The 24692-nt window shown below is 40.5% G+C and overlaps 1 protein-coding gene across 1 annotated transcript in view; it reads right to left on the bottom strand.

Moving 5' to 3' along the window:
* FGD3 (FYVE, RhoGEF and PH domain containing 3) overlaps positions 1 to 24692 on the bottom strand; it is a 102762-nt gene that overhangs the window by 29338 nt on the left and 48732 nt on the right. Inside the window, 6 exon segments of the mRNA XM_021539532.3 lie at positions 1100 to 1256; positions 2539 to 2675; positions 3882 to 3971; positions 9658 to 10255; positions 11321 to 11489; positions 16270 to 16440. Coding sequence (XP_021395207.2) covers positions 1100 to 1256; positions 2539 to 2675; positions 3882 to 3971; positions 9658 to 10255; positions 11321 to 11489; positions 16270 to 16440 — 1322 coding nt within the window.

The raw sequence follows: 24692 nt of genomic DNA, 5'->3' as shown, positions 1-24692 counted from the left end.
CTGATCCTGAGAGTTGCTTCTACTTTGGAAGCCCCAGGAAAACTAGATGAACACCAGATGCTGTCAGTGACATATCCAAACTTAAGCACATCCACCTCAGAATAACTGGGCCAAGGATGAAGCTTCATTCTGTGATCTGATACTCCTCTTAAACCACAGAATCATAGAATGGTTTAGGTTGGAAGGGTCCTTGAAGACCATCCAGCCCAACCCCCATCCACTGTCCCAGGTTGCTCCAAGCCCCATCCAGCCTGGTCTTGAACACTTCCAGGGATCCAGGGGCAGCCGCAGCTTCTCTGGGCAGCCTGTGCCAGGGCCTCACCACCCTCACAGGGAAGAATTACTTTCCAATATCCCATCTAACCCTGCCCTCTGTAAGTTTAAAGTCATATAAAAAGAAAAAAAAACCTAAAAACTTGAGTGGAATAGAATCTGTGCATGGAGTCTGTGTACCAGCAAAAGAGAAGAAAGGAATGCCACTAAAATTGCATAATTTTAGTATGTCTTGTTATCTTGACAATGTGTGTCATGAACTGGGGAACAAATAAATACACTGAATCAAGTGAAGATCCCTCACTCCTGGGTGTAGCCAGCAGAGAGTTAATTTTTTCCAATAGCCAGGAAGGGTGTGGGGCCTCAGTGTTATTGGACAACATTTCAGGTCATTGCCAGGCTGGAAGAGTGGGTCTCCTTTCAGAGGAGAAGGTTCCTTATGGTGGAGCAAGTGTGGCACACGGTGCATTTTGGGTGATGCTGGTCCTGACTAGACGGAGTGGTTTGGGTGGCATAGCTGCAGCTGGATTGAGCTCTGCACTCTCTCTTTAGTACACATTTATTTTTATTATTAATTGTGTTGCTCTTTCTGTTTGTTTTCTTATCTCATTGGTGTTTCCAGTAAATTGTTCTTACCTCAACCCATGATTTTTGCCTTTTGTGCCTCCAGCTCTCCTCTTCAGATGTTCCAGGGGAAGGGGGAGGGGAAAAGGGCAGAGGGAAGAAGCAAACGAGTAAGAGTGTGGTTTTGGAGTCTCTAAACTGGAGAGTATCATTCCTAAACCATTACAATCTCTAAGTCCTATTATGCCAATGAAGAACATACCTGTATATTCTGAACAACATCTTTGAAGGAAGAGGACCGCTGCATACATGTGTTCACTATGTCCATTGCCCTGTCAAAATTCTTTACATATTCTCCATACATTTTCAGAAAAGGAGCAAGTTTCTGCAGGATATCTCCTAGCCGTGGGTTGACACTCCTATGGTAAAGAGACAGGTAAGTACTGAAATGTCTGGAAATCAATGGTATCTTCAGAGAGAAAACACAGCTGTAAGATTTCCACAGTTGTCTCCCAAATGCACAAGCACTTATACATATGTGCAATCAAGACAAGCTAAGTTTAGTTTAAGGTAATCTATGCAATATCCTAGATGAAACCTCAAGCCGGAATCCTATTGTACAAGGGATGATATTTCTGCCCTCATTGTCTTAAGAGCAGACTGACTACACGTTATTAAAGGAACATCTGTATATCTCTTCTGCCCAACACAAAATCTTGTGGGAAACTTTTACCTAATAAAATAATCTTTTCCACCACAGCCAAACATCTGAATTGGTTTTAATGCAAAGAGATGGTTCAATTCATCAGGGTAATCCCTAGGGGCCAGTAATCCCAGGCTGGAGCAGTAGTAGCCACACATCTTTCTCTGCCAAAGTCATGGGCAGGCAGTGAGCCAGCTATTCTCCCCCAGTCTGCCTGCAAGACCCTCTTTAGCTAGCTGACAAGCTTCTATCCTTTTCTGACACCCAGACTCTGCAGTTTTCCTCCCCTTTGTTACAGTTGTCCCTGCAAGTGCAAGTCAGACATAGAGATGCTGAGACTCCTTCTGGTCACTACAGAATGTATGAAGACTGGACTCAACTAGGCATGCCCTGGTCTCGTCTTGGTCAATCAGGGTACCTGGAAAGTTCAGCACTATCTGCACCTGCCGCTGCAGGACACCATGCAACCAATGTGTCCCCTCAAATCGGGTTTCCTAGATCTGACTTACAATTAGCCTTTCTACCTATCGCTGCATTTCTGCTTTATCTACAACTTACAGAATCACAGAATCATTAGGGTTGGAAAAGACCTCTAAAATCAAGTCCCGCCTGCAACTCCTTATAGTAGCTGAATTTTTATTGGTACTTGAAAATATTTATTTCAGCTCTGGGGCTGAAAGAAGCAATTTCATTCCTTCCTAGTACTGTAATTTCATAGTACTGCAATAATAGGAGAGTGGGAATGCAGTAAGGAAAACAGCTCTGGTAATACTTCCAACTGAAAAAACACTCACAATGTATTCTGGAAGTATTGAGTGCTCAGGCCTACTCCTTGAGTCAGAAATGTTTGAGAGACTTCAGAAATGTCTGAGGATTAGTAAATAACTAACATAACTACTGCATTAACCAATAAAAAATTTGAAATTAGACTAGGCCTTATGGTTGCTACAGTTTCTTGAGAATGTATTTTTAAAATAATTGTAATGACAGCTACCTACCATTCTTCTGTAATTCTTGTTTTGAGTTCAGGAAGAAGAAATTGTCCATGGAAACAATAGATGGAAGAAATATTTGAGAAGATGCCTGTTATCACTTCAGATGAGATCCCTGCTTCGGACAATTTAGTGCAAAAAACCTGCAAAAGGCAACAAGACGGTACCAATATTTTTTTACCAAAAACAGTCCTAGACTTGCTGATTTTGGATTGCAGTTTTGCAAAGCTGACTGCTTAGAACAGAGCTGCAGATTTTGACCCCTGGTAGCCAGTTCTTGGAGTCTTAAGGAGAGTCACAAAACTTAAGCCCACTTTCACCCAGGGTTAGATATATCACTATAGGCTATTGAAAAAACTAGAAAAATCTAAGCTGTAATTCAAAAAATATTGAAAGTACTGAGAAGATCAGATATCTCATATTTGAGTGCAAGCTGCAAAGAACATTCAGTCCCTGAAAAGCATTTACTGCTATTTACACAAAGTAAAATAAATAATGTGTTGGGGTTTTTTTTTTCAGTAGGAAAAATTACACCATACTGAACAAAAGGGAAAGACATTCCCTAGATTTCTATGGTCTAAAAACAGTTTCTGTTAATCTAATACAAGCACTGTAAGTCTTCCATACATCTCCAAGAGTTGTAGGGTGAAGGGTTCTCCAAGTTACAGCTTCTAACAATATTTCTTGCCAGGTGACAGTTTTCTTTTTTTTTTCTTCTACTAATTTTTTAAAAGCACTTGGCTAGCAATGTGTCTCATCCTCATTTTTATTTCTTTCCTGCACATTCATGGGTTTTTCTTTGAGATAATTATAAAAATGCCTGAATTGTGTAGCATCAACTCAAAGTCTATGGGGAAGAAAGTTGAGACTTATTGCACCAGTTTCACTTCATTACCACGTGTAAACATGATGGGCAACCATTACAAAACAGAGTGGTAAAAAAATAGCTTGCTGTAGGCACAGGACTAATACGTGTGGCCTGATTTTAGTAAAACATCGACTTCTTGCACATCAAAGAGCAATCACAGATTTAATAATTTCTTAGTGCCTTCATTATCCCTGTGATTTCCTCTCCCCATATACCCAGGGAGGAACCAAATTATGGCAGTGTCTGTGTCTTGGACTGCTGCTTTCCCATTTCACTTTCTGCCAATCCAATCCTCTGGTTCCTTTCACAGAATCCTCTTGCCCAAATCTTGCATCTGGGACCCATGCAACACAGCCTGACAAGCAAACTCCATCTTCCACCTACACACAGTGTTTGTATTGAGCTGTAGCTTAGGCAATGGACAGGAGATATCTTTGCTGCCCACTGAAAAGAGAGGAGAGTTAATTCAAAATGGAATTACCTGGTCCAAGAGATGGAGTCTTTTAACATATGCTTCTTCTGTGTGGAGCAGCTCATTGGCAATGTTGAATAGCTTTTGGGGCTCTGTACACTGAAAAAAAAGTTACAAATTACACAATCCACCTGCATCTCAACACCTAAGTTCCACTAACCGTTCTGTTTTTCATTTTTGTCAGTGGCCAAAATCCTACCAGCAGAGCAGCCTGAAGTGAATGAGATTAACACATTTCAGAATCTGCTCCATGTCTATCTAAAGATCACTTTGCTCCAGAGACATTTTAATGTGGCTTTTTGAAAGAGCAATTAGTAATGCAATCAGTGGCTGGTCAGGACATCACTTGAGTTCATTATGGCTTTATAAAAAGAACCAGAAACATCCTCTAAACCTGGAAATAAGTCTAGTTAATTTGAAAAATAAGGCAATAGACTGTAAAACAACTGTTCACCTTTTTGGACTCGGGTCCTGTAACTAAAATGAAAACTAGAAACCAGGCTGTTTGGCCAGGTTTCTACCTTTGCCAGCATAGCATTACTCTCTACGGCATATTTCTAAGATTTTTGTGCAGCTTTAAACACAGGCCAGTTCTCTGGAAAAATTTTCAGCAAGGTAACCCAAATTACTCATTGAAGCCTTTCATTAAGATCATTAAAAAAAAAAACAAAATGAGAAAGGACTACTTAAAAACTCTAAATACAGTTTTAAAGCACTGACTTTAGGCACTGTTCATGTAGCCAAAAGCTACATAGACCTTTCACTCACTAAGTGCTTAAAAATATCTGAATTCCTAGAATACAGGCTTGAGCTTTCCAACAATCTTTTAAAGTGTTAGACTTTAAACACCATGCCTACATATAATTAAACCAATCCAGAACAGAGCATTGGCTGGCTTGTGTTCAGGAATACAACTATGGAAAATGGGCAGCAAGGATGATCAAATGTAGGGAAACTATACTGGGCTGGATCCAGAAAAAAAGCCAAATGCAATGAAGGTAAGAGGTGCACTAACAATTCCTGGAATGGAGAACATTGACTGGACACAATTAATCACTATTTCTATGGGAAAACTGAAGGGCATCAAATAAAATCACCAAGGGTCTGCTTCAGGGGCTGCTTCCTCAAGAAACACGACATTGCCGGCAGTAAACTTCACACAGGTTCCCAAAAGAACCAGAAATATCAATAGAGGAAAAATTCAGCTGAAGTCTATTAAACACATGCGGCAATTTCCAGTTCAGGAAGCACCTGGGTCTGTCACCAGTAGCAGTGCTCCATTCCAAATGCCTGTCTCTGGTGTTCATATTTGGGACAAGGTCTTGTAGATAATAACCCTGCGAGCCATCATCAGATTGTTGAGAATTATCAAATAAAGGCTCTCTTTAAGCTTCTTCAACATTACCTTATTTTGTTTCCAAATAAAGTTGATGAGAAAAATTTAAAGACCTACCTTCCACACACATTCCGACAAAGTGCAATACAACTGAAAACATCAAAGGCTTTTCAAACAAAGACATGAACGCCAACAAATCAGACCCACAATTATCATATGTGAAATGAGATACCACTTGGCATGAAGTACCCAGAGTTCCATGATGCAAGTGTTTATTTGAAGCAACATCAGACTTCCTTTGAAGCATTCCCTCTATTTCCAGGCACAAATCTGAAGATAGGCAAACATGCCATGAGTGAAGTTTTGACATTGACTCTCTCTGTCCTGCCTCTCAAATTATTCCAAGTCAATTCAAATATTATTTTAAGCTCTTTCAACATGTTACACAACATCCTGCTCTGTTCACTATGTATTAATATTTAGGGAAGCAAAAAAAAAAAAAAAAAAAAACCCCAAAACAACAAACTCGCAACACAATAAGTTTTGAAATTGTTCCAAGCAAATACATCTTATTACAGTTTACACTGAAGTGCACTGCTGCCCAGTCAAACCAAGTAACTACAAGGATCTCTCACTGAGAAAGAATTTATCTATTGGTATTGCTGGGCACAAAGAAGCGCTCAAATGAAAGGCACTGATGTAACCAGCTGACATGCCAGCCACCAAGAGCATCCTTTGAATTGTTTGAATTCAGAATTGGAAAAATACTTATTTCCAACCAAATACATTTGTACTCGGAAGTAAATCTTTACATAGCACAGGCACTTTTTAACCTCTTGACATTCACCATCTACGGTTCAGTTTATATTTCAAGAAAACTTGCTGACATCTGCTTAAATACCAAACAAGGGCTGAATAGGCTCAGCTTGAGCTCAGTTTTGCAGAGTGACTCTATCTTCAGTTGCGCTCTCTGCTAGGCAGAGACAGGCACATTTTTCAGACAAATTTACAACATATTTGCCTATGGGCATAACATTTTGAAAGAAATTGTAGATTAATTAAATGTGAGGCAGTTCCATTCTTCTAACTTCATTTTGTGCCATGGTGGGATAGCTTTAACAAAGCCTGAGCCATCATTCAGTTCACTAGGAACATGATAATTCATGGTATGTGTTTCTAAAGGAAAAGTAAAAAAAAATCTGCAAACTGAGATTATACTCTGCTTTGTGCAGTGATCTTGCTGGGTGACTGCTCACCACAGCCACAGCATCTCCTGTGCAGTCATTCACTAGAACCTTACATCTGCTGCAAAAGCTGGATGGAACAGTGTGGCTGGTGGTGTGACAAGAAAGATGAGAAAACTGAAGAGGGAGGTGTTGACTTCACAACACAGAAAGTTCCCTCCAATGCTCAAAGCAGCATGTCCACTGTTATTATTAACACAGCAGGAAGCAGTACAGAGGGAGAAAAGCACTCTTTGGTGATTACAAATGAGCATATATTACTCTTAGTGAAAAAATGCCTAAACAAAAACCTATGAAGCACTGATACCCCTCCCAGAAGCATTACTCAGGCTCTCAGGCAGTCAGCACAAGTCTTGGGACTTTGGAAGACAGTCCCTCAGTCTCACGTTCATGTAATTTCTTTGATTTTTATTTTGATAAAAGATAACTGGAAATCCCAGTAACTCACTCCTGAGATTTTAAAACATATTTGTACTAACAGTGAGCCCTATTAGACTGCTGCAGATCACTGCATAACTTGGCCTAGACTACATAAAACAATACCACTCACATATCAGGCAAGGTTGCCTTCCCCAGCCATGAGCTGTGTGCAAGCTTGGGTGGAAGACAGAGAGATAACTCAAGTAGACAAGAATAGTTATTCATGAACTTCACTTACACTGATATCCTAGGAGTTACTGAGCCATCATTAAATTACTCCGCAGCTGTACTTATGCTCCTCCTCCAACTATAACAGCTTTCATATTTAATGAGACCACTTCATGGTGCAGCTGCAAAGACTGGTACTAGGGGTAGGAGGCAGAATGCAGGAAAAAGACTTTCCCAACTTAAGGCTTTTTGAAGGAGATGAGGTCTCCCCAGATCTCAAGCCAGCATTCTCTCTTCTTTCTAGCAGGAAAATTATCAGTTTTGTCAAGGGTGATGTGAAATTCCAGCCTAAGAATAACCATGGAACAATTCAACTTTGAATCACATTAGCTCTCCTTGCTGGAAGCTATGGCCCTTCACTCTAACCCTGAGTCCATAGTGCCCCAATTCTGCAACAGAATCCAAGCAGGGAGCAGGAAATGACCTCAAGTTATGACAGGGGATGTTTAGACTGGATATTAGGAAAAAGTTTCTTCACTGAGGGGTCAGGCATTGGAAGAGGCTGCCCAGGGAAGTGGCAGAGTCACCACCCATGTAAGTGTTCAAAAAACAGGTAAATGTGGTTCTTAGAGACACAGTGTAGTGGTGGACCTGTCAGTGTTAGAGTAGTGGCTGGACTCAATGATCTTGGAAGTCTTTTCCAGCAGTAATGATTCTGTGATTTTATGTGGACACTTGACACAGAAATTGGCTTCACCCAATGTGTTCCCAGAAGAGGGCATAATCTTTACACTGAAGAAGAGGCAGCTGCTCTCTCAGCCTTCCTCCTCTATGTGACTGCAAAAACAAGGTGACTTAGTGTAGCTTGGTGAGCCTCAAAACTGCCTTTTGGAAGGGGAAATCAACTCAAACTGCATGGGAAAACTTGCAGTACATCACATAAATGCACCACAGGAGGAAGGGTAATACAAAAAAAACCCCCAAAAAAGAGTTTTCTTCTGGAGATACATCTCATAAATTCATCAGGTGAGCTCCAGAGAATTACAGCCTCGTAACTTTGGGTTTTGTTGTCCTTATTTCCTACTATATGGACACATAATCTAAGGAACAAGACTCAAAAATAGCCATCAAACCATTGATACCAGTGGTATTTGTCAACAAAGCACTTCTTAATCATATGGTAAGTGTCAGCTTGGGGTTGTCACAATTGGTTTAATAGCATTCCTAGTCCAAAATGTAAATTTAATTACCAGATTAAAGATTTTTTAATGTAACATATTATTTTACAGGAGTTGGACTGTGATGATTGTTACTGGTTAGTACCAACTCAGGAAATTCTACAATTCTAGGCTTTCTTGCTAGCCTGTTGCAACTAATAACATATCTTTTAAATAATATTTCAGTGGCACACATGCACATACATGCACATTATGAATATAAAATAATTAAAGTATGTCACAGTGTCTGTATGTAGACATAAACACACTTGTCAAGCTCTGAGGTACAGAACTTGAATGCCATTTTCATCATTCTTTTATAGTTACCAGATGCTTGACCTAGAAACTAAGAAATGCATTCTAATGTCCATATTTCCCAAGGGACAAGCCCTTGACAGACACAAATCATTATATACTTGGTGATTTCAACACAACCACCCAATTTGTAAAAACTGAGGTGTGGGCAGTGCACTTCACTGCACCTACAGATCATTAGCTGCAGCTGCTCATTATATTCTTTAAAACACAAAAATCCCACATATTAACTTTACTGTCATCATGGCGTCGAGGGGGGGGGGGGGAATCCCTAACAAACTCAAACACCCACAAATACAAACAAAAAGAGCCACCAAAAAAAAAGTGCAAAAAGTGGAATATTTTGCAGATAATTTGCAATATTCTGTTCTGTTTTTCTGGAAAAATCTAATCCCTTTTAACAGCACTATTTCTAAAAATAATTGTCTTGATACACAGATAATCAAAGGAATCTGTCTTTAATCATACATAGATGCTGCAAACACACAACAGCCTGCACTACATTAATCTGGAATCAAGGAAAAATGTCTTTTCCAGCTACAGTTTCCTGAAGAGTAATTTGACGTAACTACCATTAAAACAACTTCTCTGCACTCAAGGAGTGGTCACACAACTCCTGTAAAAAAAAACACTCTAAATTTTGGGTGAGACAAAATTCTGATACTGCTCATTCTACTTGGATGCAAGGTCCTGACACTGCAAGATGCACTACCCAATTAACTCTCTGAATAACACAAAGTTCCATGGAAAACAACATGCTCTAACAAGATGAACCTAGACAAACCCAAGCAACAAACACAAGGTAGGAGGTTTCACCTACAAAAGTATTTGAAATTTAACAGCTAACCCCTGGCTGTGATGGATTCTCTTAGATAAAACCTTTTGAAGCAAGCTGGGAACCTTTCTAAAAAACTATCTAGGTCAGGAACAAGTTAGGACCTGCATAAAGCAGGAAACAATACTGACTTATCATCATCCTTTGATGAAAAACCAACCAAACAAATTATCCAAACAATGTATGAAAGCGATGCAAGTGTCAGGAACTGGTTTCTGAGCACTCAATAGCAACAAACAAATTCCCTTACCTTGTTTACATCCAAATACTCTAACTTTGGCACTTCTGCTATCTCTTGCTCCTCACTGCTTCCTTCATCAATATCACTGTCGTCATCCTGCATGGAATCTCTCTTCTGCTCCACAGAGGAAGGTTTGGTGCCCTTTCTGTCAGGTTCCATCTCTCCTGGATTCCCAGCCATGCTGGGCTTCTTCTGCTCTGCCCCTTCTTCACTAGGGAATGTTTCCCCAGCTACACTACAGGAAGGACTGTCAATGCCACTGTCTCTGTTGGGAATTTTACCATTCCCATTCAGTTCTGCAGTTGAGTCCTTAGTGCCAAGCTCTTCTTGGGACTCTTTGCTCACAGTCACAACAGTACAATCTTCATGGCTTTTGTTATCACCTATGCTCAGCTCTTTAATTTTCATTATGTCTGTGTTAGTTAGATCTGTGCTGCACAGTATGCTGGGCTCAGCTTCATCCAATTCAGTTTTGTCATTTGTGGAAGAGTCACTGGAAGCCACTGTGTCACAGTCACACAAGCTCATCTGCTTGGATGAGTCCAGGCCAGGTTCCATCTTAAGAGCTAAATTTAGCTGGTTTCTTTGAAGAATATGTACAGGTTGCCTGTGGGTGAAGAGAAAGCACCGCAGTCATATAAACACTCAGGTTTCACAAGTAGCCTGAAAGAGAGGGTCTGATTGCCATTTTATTCAGGTTGTATTTCTTGCACCCCACTGACAATCCCAGAAGGCAAGAGAGTGCACATTGCAATAATAATGATCACCCAACAACACCCAACGAAAAAATTCACCCCTACATTCTACTGAAATGGCACCACCAGAATCCTAGGCCTTTAGTGCTTTTCATGTCACCTTGAAGAACAGTCTGGTTTGAGGCTTTGGAGAAGAAATTGCCTTTAAAAAGAAGCAATTTGGTCTGGGCTTATTTAAATCGAAACTCTCATTCTTCAACAGAACCAAGCCCTTTTGGCAAGGTATTTTCTACCAGAGAGATTGTATTGAAGCATGAGAAGGCACTACTTTTCCTTTTTGAAAGACACCAGGTTCACCCAGGTGATAACACTCCAAGGCACAGTACGATGCCTGCCTCCATCTCCCTCTTTGTGGAAAAAACCCCATCACTTAGCTCCATTAGGCAGATTTGTTCTTCAGGAAAAGTACTCATGTGTTTGTAAAATGAGCTGGTTTTACAGCAAAATACATATATTTAATCCAATTTAGTGTCTTTCATTACAAAGGTTTAGAACAGCTGCTGTTCTGCATGACATTGTTTCACAGTACCCTATACCCTTCCCTGCCTCCAAGAAGCAAGATCTGATGTTTATTGTATCTTGGACAGAAAACTCGATTATTTAATATCAAAACAATTAAGTTCCTATAACATAATTCCCACATTGAGCTAACTTATCGAAAGCAGACTGTGGGCTACTGGCCTGTGTTAGACCAAATTCAGCAGGTCTTATGCTCCTTAAGCATGACTGTATGTTACAAACTAAAATTTTCTGCTTTTATTAAAAATATACTTTGTCCTCAGTGAAACTTTTCCAGTAGAAAACATCCCAAGAGGACTTTCCATGGGATCATTACAGTTAATGTTTTCTACTATTATATTCTAAGTATAAAATGCAGAAAAGAGAGAGGAGAGTGGATCTGGCAAAGCCATATTTACCTAATACTTTCAAATTTCTCAATGAGCGTGTTGACTCCTGCTGATATTGGTATTTCTTCCTCTCCAGGTGCTAAGTTCCTTGATGACTTGGGATCAGCTGGCAAAGGCCGAGATGGTGCAGGAGGAATTCTTTCCTGCCCAGGTTTGAGATGGACAGGTTTAGGAGGTACTAATGAAAGAGAAGGGAAAAAACAGGAGGATAAATCTCCATCTTCTTTATCCTAAACTGGGAACAAAATCCAGACCAAGAGGTATGTATTCTTTCCTCATTTTTTATGAGTGGCACAAGTGCAGTCGTGAAGTATTGCTTACAAAGCAATAGCAGCTAAAGAAAAATGACAGGCTTCTATTTTGTGTTTCTACAGCTGGCTTTGCTGTGCTAACAAATCGAGTGGCTTGCAGCACTGCACTGCTTCCTCATTACCAAACAGGATGCACAGCTTACGCTTCAGTTTGCAAGTTTGCTTGCCATCTCAATCACACTAACGAGCTTCCCCTTCCATGACTTCTCTGGCACCCCATTGAATGTCTTATAATGGGGAAAAAAAGGTAGAAGGATGAACCACATCCCAAAATAAACTCTAGAAACCCAACCCCAGCATGGATTTCAGTGCCTTGTGTTTGCTTGGTCCAAAATGCCACAGGTTGAACATAATGGCTTTTCTTCCTGTCATTCTCCCTCCCCCCTCTCTTCTGTGGTGTAGTAGTCCTCACAAATTTCCTTCCTCTTTTGGTTCTGTGTTGAGTTGCATATGGTATAAATAAAACAAGTATTGTAAGAACACTCAAATTCCACTTCAGGACTCACAAGGAGGCCAAGGTACAAAATTTAATACAGTGTTTTTTAAAAATGGCATTAAAATGTAATGTCATTCTAAAAAAATTATTCAGCTCTTCCACTGGTTGCAGAGTAAATGATTTAGCATACACAGGCAGTAACTCATGGCAACAGGCTCCCATGTTGTCATGGTTTCATATAGGGAAAACAACTCCCATAGGAAGAACTGACACTGGAAGACAGGAAAACTGGCTGTGGGATTGTTCCCAAAGCACACACTGCATGGAGTAGGACTGCCAAGTGTGCCCTCCAATCTAGACTATCCAATGAGTTGACATATTAAATGAGGAAATTCTAACTTCATGTTGTATTAAAAAACATTTTTGAAAACAGTTTCTTTCAACCATTTCTGACTCTGATCATTCAGCTGGGACATGTGACCAGCATTGTAATGGGGCTTGAGTTAACAATTGTTCTGAATGTAATTCCAGGGTTACTTCTTTTAGGAGGATAAACAGAGGCATGTGCACCCAAGAAGTCAATTTCAATTGTCTCTTCCTTGCAGAAGGCTCTGCATCTGTTCTGAGATCCATATCAGCTCAGATGTCTGCCTTGCTCCAGTGGATGGGCAGCTGCCATAGTAGTCCATAGCCAGACAGTGTGTGAGGTCAGTGATGAAGAAATGTTAAAGCATTTTGGAGCTCTGAGTATAGGTCAGACTTTAAACTTCCTATATTACTGAGTTTATTTCAGCATGAAAGAATAAAATCAAATTTTCTAAGGATTTGAGCTTTAAGAGGACACTTCCTATCAGAGGACTGATTTGCCCAGTCTCCAAAACCATCTGAAATACCTATCGTAAAATAAGGGTGCTAAAGTCCAATTCTGAAAAGACCTCTACAAGCCCTATCTTACACAGGAATAACAGGGAAACAGGAAAAGAAAATCTTCTTGCATATAAATGGGATGGTGAAGATGTGTTTTGTTCAACAGGTTTTCAAGTGCACACCATGTGACCAGTGAGCATCTAGCCATGTTTCTCCATGTAAAAATAAAAAACAACCAAAAAACAAGTATCCATACAGCCTTCTGGCCCATCTACCAAAGACAAGCTCTGCAATCCCCACAGAGGGTGCAGCAGGCAGACATGTCAGAATCTACCCCACATACCCCATCAGGCCTTCAAAACTGGCCCTGATCCATACATCCAAAGGTTTTACAATAATGTCAAAGCATTTACCCTAGGTCTCACTGCTGTCCATGTAAACATTTGATGTCTTTCCTGTTAGTGGATTCATCTGAATCACCTCAGACAACACACTCTGCACTGGACCAAAAGGAAGAAGGAAAGCATTTTTGTTAATTCTGAATTTTTACCTACTGAAGTAATGTTGAGAAATAGAGACTTCAGCATGGAGGCAAAGCCACTACTGAGGACTACTTGGCAAGCAAAATTTCAGCCACACCAGATGTTCAAGGCCACCTTTGTTCAAGGCCAAGTGCACCTGGGTCAGGACAATGCCAGATGCAGACTGGATGGAGAATGGATCAAGATTAGCCCCACGGAGAAGCACTTTGGGGTGTGGTTGTCAAGATGTTTGACATGACCTGAGCACGTGCACTGACCGCCCAGAACCTCGCCGTGTCCTGGACTGCATCCCCGCCTGCAGCATGAGCAGCAGATTCTCTGCCTCTGCTCCATTCTGATGAGACCCCGACTGAGGAAAATACCACGCTCTGGCATGGTGTGGGTGGATGGAGGCAGAGATCTCTGAAGTTTGCTCTTGGGGAAAGAGGTTTATTGGGGGTGCAGGAAGGTCCTGCCTCGTGCTCCCAGACGCAGCATGTGGCCGGGCCTGAGAGCGTGGGGGAGGGGAGAGACAAAAGGAGGGTTTAGGAGAGGGGAAGCTCCAAGGGAGGGGAAGTTCCAAGAGACCGTGTGGCCCCTCGAAGCCTTCTTATCAGGGGGCTTCGAGGTGGGTTGGAATAAGGCATATCCAATGGGGTTGCATGCACTGATGTTTTAGGGGAGGGATAGTGGTGTGGGGTGAACCATACATGGAACAGTCCATTTCACCCCAGGACCCATCCAAAGGCAGGGGCATTGTCCGGCTAGCTGGGAGAACTCTTCTCATCCCGATGTATTATTTAGGAACAATTATATTTATCTATCATCTACAACACCCAACCTGCAGCTCTGGGTCCCCCAAAACAAGAATGACGTTGACCTGTTGCAATCAGTCCAGGGGTGCTGCAAGGGCTGCAGCCTCTCTGATCTGGAGATGGGCTGAAAGAACTGGCAGGGTGTTCAGTCTGGAGAAGAGAAGGCTCCAGGAAAAGCTAAGAGCCCTTCCTAGTGCCTAAAGGGGCTCCAAGAAAACTGGAGAGGGACTTTGGACAAGAGCCTGGGGCACCAGGACTAGACAGAATGACTTCCTGGCTGACAGCAGGGTTAGATGGCATATTAGAAATTAATTCTTCCCCATGAAGGTGGTGAGGCCCTGGCACAGGTTGCCTGTAAAAGCTGTGATTTCTCTGTCCCTGGAAGTGTCCAAGTCAAGTTTGACATGGCTTGGAACAACCTGGTCTAGTGGAATGCATCCCTGCCTATAGCAGGGGATGGAACAAGATAACCTCTAAGTTTTCCTTCCACCCAAACTGTGATTCTGTGGCTCTAATTAAAGTAGAAGTTTGCTACATGGAAGATACCAACATTACAAAGCACTTTCAGCTGTTGTCTGAAGGCTGAAGCCACATGCTGGAAAGCTATCTCCTCATTCCTCCTTCTGAAGGTTTTACACAGCAGCGCATGACTTGAAATCATGCTAACTAGGGCCCCTCCAACTTTCTGAAATACACACACAGAAAAAACAGTTTACATCCTCAGTGATTGGAAATCAGTGCCCATGAACACAACAGCAAAGTATTTGCACCAGATTAATTAATTCCAGTTCTTACTGAACAGACTCACTATTCCTTTTTCTTGCTAGTAAATAACAACAGTCATGTAACAACTACTAATTAAACTTGGGCTACTAAGACCTCTAGGTGAAAGCTCTATAAAGACACAGACCTTGTGAGATGTGTCAAGCATGAAGTAGTATATTAATTTAATGTTTAAGGTTTACTTCCAGAAGCAGAAAATACAATGCTTTCTTTGTTGTTGTTTAAGGCTGAATTGCTTTTGTATAGATATTTTAATTGGGAGGGGGTGGTAGTGTAATGGCTCAGTGGTACAACACAAAAAAATCTTTTTCAGATGACAATGACTATCTATCACATGGACCCATATCGTCTAAACATTTTGGTTTATGAACTTAATATCTTCTTGAGGCTTAGCTTCCTTTGTTCCAAACACCTCTCAAGCTCCATGCTTTTTGCATCCCCTATTCCCTTGAGGCAAGCACCCATTACAAACATAAGTGTAATCAATTCTACAAAGCACGGGGTGGTGAGAGTAGGACTCTTGGCAAACTGGCATTAAAAAGACAGACCACATGTCATTTCACTGATGGAGAAACATGAAAACAACTTCTACTTTTTCAAGAAATTTCCTGCAATCTTTTTTGCAGAATTCAGAAGCCTGGGGAGACAAGAACATCTAGAGACCAGCTGGAACACGCTACTTCCTGGCTCAGTATCTTCCATCATACTTTTGGTTTTCCACCTATTGGACTATTAGCTGGCAGTTCTGTGGAAGTATCATAAACCCACAGGTGATTGGTTTAGCTTCTACTTCATATTTTCAAAATACATTTGGTCCATTTAGGCATTTCCTGTTGCCATATGTAGTTACAATAAATGGAAAACAGACCAGGTTTTAACAATAAGATATTATTACCTAAAATACATCTAAAAAAATTATCCAAAATATAAACAATGTTGATAAATTCAACTTACACTTCACAGCTGCACGAGGTATACCAACAGGACAAGAAACATAAAGTGACAAGTTAAGTAATTGGTTATTGCTGAATCAATTTCTTCTTGAAGGCTTCTCTAAGTGGTTATCTAACATTGGAAAATGAAGATAATAAAACCATACCAGCTATACATTACAATGTAAAAGTAACTATTTTGCTGTGACTCAAATTGAAACAATAATTTTAAAATATTATACTTCCTGTGCAATAGAAACTTGCACAATTTCTAGAAGGACAAAGCCACTTACCTTGGGGTTTCTGTAGAGGATGCATTTTGGCCAGTGCAGTTTTGGTTTTGGGCTTCCTTCCAGCCTGATGGAGACATTGCCCTGAGCTGATATGCTGCAGTTCCCCACATGCTTCCAACACAGGATTGGAGTCAATGTGACACTTGATTTGGAAAGGAGAGCAAGGGCAACCTGAGGGAAGGAGGGAAAGAAGTTAGTATTTGTTCTATTGATCCTGAAGAAAATTTTTGCTACTTCTGGAAATAGATCACTCATCCAAATTCCTGAAGAAGGGAAGTGGGAAAGGAGAGGGTTGAGCCATTCAGTCACAAGTTATTACAACCAATATACCAGCATTAATTATCCTGTTAAACTGCCTGATAAGCCAGGCAGAATTTCTGCAATCCTATCTTTAATTAATTATTTACTTCTTTACCACAGATGCCCAAAATAAAAGAGCAAATATAAAAGTTAAGAACCATTTCAAAATTATTTCTCCAAACAGAAATACAAGTGTTGTAGCATATAATGTTCTGTTACTTGATAAAATAGAACTGTATTAGGATGATTCAGAAGTATGTTCCACGTGATGGGAATGGTACAAGTGACAGTTCTTCAGATTTAATCACTCAAGTTGCATCTTATCCCTATTTATTACTCCTCCTTATATAAAAGATTAATATGGCTGCAAAAGCTCCAGCTTAGAAGATGCCATTAAGATACAGTCCAGCGGCAATAGAGGGAAAGAAGTGATTAATATGATTGTTAGTCTTTCATTTTACATTCTTGGTTCAATTCTGTGAAGACTCAGAAAACAAACCATCATGGACCCTGCAGTATTTGATTTGGAGTTTTTTTAGAATTGTGGCAAGGCTACATAAAACCCTTACATCAGCTTTTCTAGTGTGTCATGAGAAGGTTAAAAAAAGAATTTAAAAAACAATGTGGTTTAAAGTTGCTGCATTTGAACATATAAGTATATGAGGTTCTGGCAGTACTCAGAAATGAAAAACACATCAAATTTAGAAATTTGACATAAATGCTCTAAAAAAGGGCAAAGAAAACAAGACAAACATTCTTTCCCTATTACTGTTTTGAAATGGACTAGCTGAATTTACCAGACTCTCACCAGGTGGAGGGTGGCCAGCATCACATAGAAAGGATTCATCTAAAGGTGAAAAACCAGTCTTTGCCTTTCTGTGATGTCTTCAACAACATGGCTTTAGCTTCAAAAATGCAACCTACTTTCACCCAGATTCCTATTAAGATCAAAAACCTGAAATGAAAAGCACTCCCAGTCACATCAACTAAATTTTCCTGGACTTATATTAATGGTATTAAATCAGGATGTGATCTTTTGAATAAAGCCGCTGGAGTCTGAGCCATGCAGACTGCAGATTTTGTTGTCAAAAATAGATTCAGATGGCACAAATCTACTTACTGATCTCTGCCACCCAAATATACAATCCCTGAATTCCCCATGTATGGCTGCCAGTTGCTGCTGGTTGAAGGTTCATTAGCATTTCTACCACAAATATCTTCTTTTCAGCAGATTTGAGACCAGCTATTAAAACATCCTTCCAGCTAAAATCAGGAAATTATAAGTATTAAGTTCTATTAAGATATAATTTCATTTAACAGAAAAATGCAGTGAAAACAGAGAAGATTATTAGAACAGATTAATAGATTACTGCAAACATATAATCACTGCCAGAATTTATGCTGATGCCTTGGCTCTGGGTACCAACATCTCCCTGTGGCAGTAGCAGTGCTGCCACAGGCCAGATTTCCAGGACTTCTTCCTTATGAACAGTAGCTCAACATAGCCAGAAATTAAAACAGTGCATAAATGAAAAGCCTGAATTTGATGAAATTAAAAGAGCAGCATGCAGAAAATAGAGCTCAATATTTCAGCACGTATTCACCAGCATGTGACTGGAATGCAATCTAGCAGTGTTGCATGTTCTTAAAAACTGCTTCAGTGATCCAATTCTTCAATGGACAAATCTCTGCACCTATCACAGCTCTAGAAAATACAAGAAGACCTCTCTAACCTGGGCTCTGATGTGTGATGACACAAGCACAGCACCAGTTTCAGCTGTGTTGAAACTCTGAATTCCTGGTAGATGCCAGACACTTCCACACTCCCTCACAGCCACTGGAGGAGAGCCACAGCTTCTGCCCTCAGGCACTACATCCCTGGGAGAACCCAAACTGGACACCCTAAGATGAGCCCAGCTACCCCATGCTGACTTGGGATAAAGTACCAGTTACCCTAAGCATTCCGCATTCTTCTTTAACCACTGCCACTAAAAAAAAAAAAAAAAGACTATCCTGTTGGTATAATTTTGTGAAGTTTCAAAAGTAATTAAATCCCAATCCCTGTTTCTTTCCTCCTGGAATAAGGTGAGGTGAGCCACCTTACCTTCTATATTGAAAACAAAAGCTAGTGGTTCCTTCATTGGTTTCAAATGTGTGGCACCACCAGACACCCTTTTTGTCTAGGTTAAAACCTCTTATGAGCTACTTACAGTACTGCAAAGCAGGGTGTTTTGACCCCCATTTTATAAATTCACACATTAATTCTTCCTCTTATGCTGCTTTATTATCTCCAGCATTTTCCTCAAATCTACTTAAAGCTTGCCTCTTCCTCCTGTCCACAGCCAAGCTGAGACCTCAGCAGGGGTTTAAGGCAGTGTTTGTGCTGGGGCTGTACAGCCTTGCTATAGAACCCAGCTCAGCGACACTGACAACAATTAGCTTACATTTTTCAGGCATTCCAAAACATCAAATTCAGCAAAAAGAGTGATAGCAAAGTTACCACCATAAGCTTTCAGAATAGCTGTAATCAAACAAATATTATGTTCTAAAGCAAGCAAGAATCTGGCATGGACTGCAATTCCCCACCAAAGAGAGGCATATCACTTACTTGTGCTTGAGCAGAGACTCACACATTTTTTCTTACTTGCTTAAGCTGTAAGACAACTAACAGGAAGGAAGAACAGCTCCTGCTGCAGCTTTCATTTCATGGGTTAAATACCATGTTCACAGGAACTGACCTCTCCCAGCTCACTTCCGACCACCATTGTGGTTGGTGAGTCAAAGCATATAAACTGGTAAATGGCCATGGAGGAGCTGTGATAAGCACAAGTCACAGGAGATTACTGCTGGGTTTGAGTTTCAAACCATCTGAAAGGCAATATAAAGGATGTGGATGGTTTAGAAGACTGAATCTTCTGAAATAGAAAAGAGAAAGCTAGATCATGGAATCATAGATTCTCAGAATGGTTTGGAGTGGAAGGCCCCTTAAACAAAAACCATCTTGTTCCAATCCCCTTCCACTAGACCAAGTTGCTCAGAGTCCTATCCAATCTGGTCTTGGACACTTCCGGGGATGGAACAGCCAGCGCTTCTCTGGGCAACCTGTGCCAGGACTTCATCCACCTCACAGATCACTTCTTCCTAACATCCAACCTAAACCTAAGATCTTTTAGTTTGAAGCCACTCTCCCTTGATCTATCACTATATACCCTTGTAATAAGTCCCTGTCCAGGCCTCTTGTAGGACTCCTTCGTATTTTTATAGATTTTTGCTTAAATATAGTTTGATATTAATGCAAGAACAATCAGTAACAGCAGTAACATGTAATGAAAACCAACAAAACCACAGTTTTCTGCATGCAAACTCTCAGTTTGCTTCACAGTCTGAGAAGGGAAATGAGGGACCACAAAAAGTGACAATAATGAGGGGCCACAAAAGTGACAATAAATGCAATTCTACCAACATGGGATGGAGCTTGCTAAAAGATTTACATCAAATGTCTTGAAAATGTTCAAAGCTGCTTCTTCCATTATCCTGCTCTCCCATCAGAATCTCCATGGGAAATGATAAGGGATGAAGCAAAATCTAAAATTTTTGAATAAATGCTGCATTGCAGGGCAGACTCCATCTCTGAGGAGCCACAGAGGGGCTGCTGCTTTGAGTTCTTACAAAAAACCACAAACCTGACGAACCCTGACAAATTGCTCAGTCTGAGCAAGGCTGCCAGAAATTTGGTCTATTCAGTTAATCTCAAACCACCATAGAAATACAGACACAAAAAAAAGAGTTTTATGTGAAAGAATCACATTGCTGAAATTAACAAATTTGTTCATATAAAGCACAAGAAAGACCAATAGCTTCCCTAGACCTATAACAGTAGTATTTGGGAATTTGGGATTTGGTGTACTTTTATCCTGTTCTGACTAATTTTAACTACCTTAGGTGAGGATGCTTTCTCCAACAGATGTTTCATAGCATCTCAAGTGTCACTACTAAACATCGTTGTCATTGTATCATCCATAAACCTGCATCAAAATACCCACCTTTATGCTCATTAGATTCTCCTATGGTACATTCTTACAAGCTAATCCAAATAAAGGCTGTGCTTTACAAGCACTGGCACACACCTTACATTTCTCATCATCTGAATCACAACAGGCATATTACTGAGGATTTTTCAGCTCTGACTTCTGTTCTTCTTGAACAGGTTTTTACATACAATGAGCAAAAAACTATTTTACACACTCATTTGAGTGCAGTCTCTGTATCTGTCATTGCAATCTTGTTTTAATTGCCCTATCCAGAACAGCACATAACCCAGGTACCTGTGCAAAGCTTTTCCAACAGTCCTCTGCTTCTGGGACATTTCACATTTGATCCTGCAGCAAGGAATTGCTCCACAACTGCTTTAAAGAAACCATTACAGAATTTTCATTACTCATTTAATCTGGTATACTTTAATTTGAAGAATTAGCTTTTCAACAGACCTACATCAGCCCTTTCCTCACAACAATAAAGCACACTCTTTGTCCCATTCAGTGCTCCCCAGACAGGGTACTACAGCATAGTCCTAATTTTCCATCTTGCATGTAAATTTAAAAACTTCACACTCCAGACCCACATTTGTCTAGCTAGAAACACTGCTGGCACTGTTCTACATAAAGCAGGAATGCAGTGTCAGTACAGACTCTCTGGCCTCCCACCATTACAGGGGCAGCTTAGACACTAGGGCCTTTCCCTCAGACATGGGTTAGCTGGAAAACTGCTATTGAAAATTGGCTATGAAAGTGATTCTTAAGTGATTACTTTACATTTATATAATTACAATGGTCAGGAGAAGATTTCAGAGTGACAGAAATAAGGAGCTTCCACACCTAATTCTGGATTGCCGCACTGCTTAACACAGATGTGTAAACCAAAATCCTGACAAAGTCTTCATACTTACCCAATGACAAGGCAAAGAAAAGGCAAAAATACAAGCACATCTCAGAAATCCTGCTTCTAGAAAGTCATTACATGCAATTTTACACTGGGGCAAGGAAAAAAAACAGACAAAAACAATCAAGAAGCTCACTTCTACTTTTAGGCATTTTATGTTGCTCTGAATGCAGCTGGCCACTACATCCCCCAGAGACAGCACAAAGCAAAGAGACAGCACAAAGCAACGATCCTCCCAAGGCTGGTCAAATATGCCCCATCATTTCTACCATCGTGGCAATGATACCATCTCTAGAGATGTAATACAGGATCAACTCAACTTGCCACTAAGAGAGAAAATTTAAATTCCTTTTCAGGACAAAAAATCAGAATCTAATGCTACCTGTATGGAAGGTCATCTTTCCCTAGTAAAGAAGAAAAGTGATATTTTTTATTTTATTTTTATTATGTAGTAGGCTGCCAAGCAAAATTCTGTCCAAAAAATGAGTGAAGTGTTACATCAGCTGAATGGGAAGAAGGGCCATCTTCCAACCCTAGGGATTCCAAGGTGGCCTGAGGAGGGGAAGGAACAACTAGAAAAGCCATACTGAAAACAGAATAAATTCACTCAAAAGGAAAACAAGAAAGAAAAAGGACCACAGAATATATTCTCCTCCAGGACTAACAACAGGCACAATAAAGCCCTGAAACAAAAATATATGTTTTTCCTGTGTGAAACAGGATGTGGTACTGCAGTTAGCAAGAATTTACCTTCAGCTCCTGGGGTTATTGGTACAAAGTTTTAAAAAAAGTCTTGTGTTTTTACTGACTGTGTTTTAATTGAGTCCTCTGTTAACATCCACACAAACACTGAGGATATGCAGTCTACTGCTCAGCCCCAGCCTCCCTTCAGTCACAGGAGTCAGCCTCAAATGACAGGGTTGTACTGAAACCTCTTTGTAAGAAGGCAGTTGCCTCATCCAGCTGGCACTCCAGGGACAAGTCCAGCCTGACCATCTCCTGCAGAGAAGGAGGGACTGTGGGGAAGCAGCTCCTCGCTGTACATCACTGTTATCAAAGCACTAGACAGATGCAAGTCCCAGGAGTGGAAAACTCCACATGTAATTATTTCTTTGCTAATAAACTTCTAAGTTATTATAATTTAAACTCTGCTGGAGAGTAGATGAGGACTGATGGATTTTGGGGGGCTTGGGGGATTTTTTTAAGTAGTCATATTTGTTCATGTCGTTTAACACAAATACTGTAATTTCTAAATCTGTGTCTGCAGTGCTGCTGAGTGTGATAATGAACTACACAGTAAATGTCTTGAAGCAATATCAATGTCGTGTGCTTCTCCTCAGTATCACAGGATCATAGAATGATTAAGATTGGAAAATATTTCTAAGAGCACCAGGTTGACACCTCCACACATTTTTTTGAACATTTTTGAACACTCAACCACTGTTCTGGGAAGCCTGTGCTGGGCTTGACCTCCTTTTCAGTGAGGAAATTTTCCCTAATATCCAACCTAAACCTCCCCTGGCACAACTTGAGGCTGTTTCATCTTGTCGTGTCACTTGCTACCTGGCAGAAAAGACTTGACACCCACCTAAGTGGCAACTCTCAAGTTCTTGCATGATGTTCTGTGACAAACTTGTACCAAAGTTATTCTTTCATATTTTGCTTATATTTGTATCTCTTTGGAGAGTATCAGTTTGGCCTTAGGTTTCATCTCTCAGTTGACTTGGACACAGATGCCCATCAGTAACTTTTGCATTAGCATTTCTATCATACCTCAGAATTTGAGCATATCTTTACAGATCTGGTCCCTGAAACTTTGGCATTATGATTTCAAGCCTCCAGTGGCATTCCCACACAGGAAACAGACAAGGCACACAGGAAACAGATTTCAAATTAAAAAAAAACCAAAACAACATGTTTTAATACCTCTGTCTAGGGCTGGAGACTGTTCATTGCTAGAGCAAATTTCTACATTTAGCCATAGTCTTCTCAATATTTACATTTGGCCTGCTCTTCATATTGACATACAGAGAACAGATGTTAGGGGATCCTGAACATCAAATCCCCATAAATGGAAGGCAATGACAAACTTTTATGATCTAACAAAGTATAACAAAGAGGCTGTGAAAATCCCATTCTTCTGGAGGAAGCATTTAGCTAACTTTTCCCCTCAAATGGCATAGTTTAATTAGGCTAAAATGATCACCACAGTTATTTTCTGTGACACAAGATCAAAGATAGAAGAGAAAAACCCCTGAGACTCTTCCATCTAGTAAGAAAAGCAGGTTAGATGCTATAAAAAGACTGAGGCATAAAGAGAGACAAAGAAAAGGAGAAGGAGCCTGGGGTAGGCGTCAGCCAGCCTGACATCGAAGGAGACAAAAGCCCTGCCAGAATGCTGCAGACATCAGGAGATTCAGCCATCACATGGGACTGTTCCTCTACTAGAGAAATGGAGGCAAGAAGGGATGAGCAGCTAGACTCATTTCTTTGATGAATACAAGTCTTGTCCTACTTTTGTGTGATGAAATGCAAAGCAACTTGTTTAACTTCAGCAGTAAATTTCAAGACTTAATTCCTGCATTGGTCAAGGTGCAGATATCAAAGGCCATCTTAAGTTGTTGCATGTGCCTAATTTAGAAGGGGAAAGGGGAATTGGCTTTCATCCATGTATTTCATTATAACTAACAAGAAACCCAGAATTCATTAACTCCTAAGACGGTGTTTTGCTTTGATTTTCTCTTTAGCAAAAGTATTCATTGAAGATGGAAGATAATGGGCCTTTCTCCCTATTTTTTTCCTGAGTTGAGGACTGAGTATTGGGCAGATAACACACACAGAATAAAAAATAAAGTAAGCACTTGAAACAGGCTAGAACTCTCTCTAAGGAAGTTCTAGCAAAGTATTTCTCATCATAATTTTACCCTCATTGTTCTCATTCTAGCCAGGTAAGCATAAGCAAGGGCATTTCTCTGACTTATAGGAAAAGTCCCAAACACCACCACTGTGGGGTCTTTCAGCACAGCAGCAGCATTTCGACATATCTTTTCCTCCTTCTGCCTTTTCCCCATCCAAATTCGCTTTGCAACTCATACTTCTGGTAATTAACTTGGTTTGGCTCTGGTCTCCAGATTTAGTCTGGCTGCTTCCTCCACAACACAGGGATGCTTACCCACAGACAACTC

The sequence above is a fragment of the Lonchura striata genome, chromosome 12 (assembly GCF_046129695.1).
Source record: "Lonchura striata isolate bLonStr1 chromosome 12, bLonStr1.mat, whole genome shotgun sequence".
In the NCBI taxonomy this organism is placed as follows: Eukaryota; Metazoa; Chordata; class Aves; order Passeriformes; family Estrildidae; genus Lonchura; species Lonchura striata.
The sequence above is the reverse complement of the archived record's forward strand: the minus strand, read 5'-3'. Positions and strand labels throughout refer to the sequence as shown.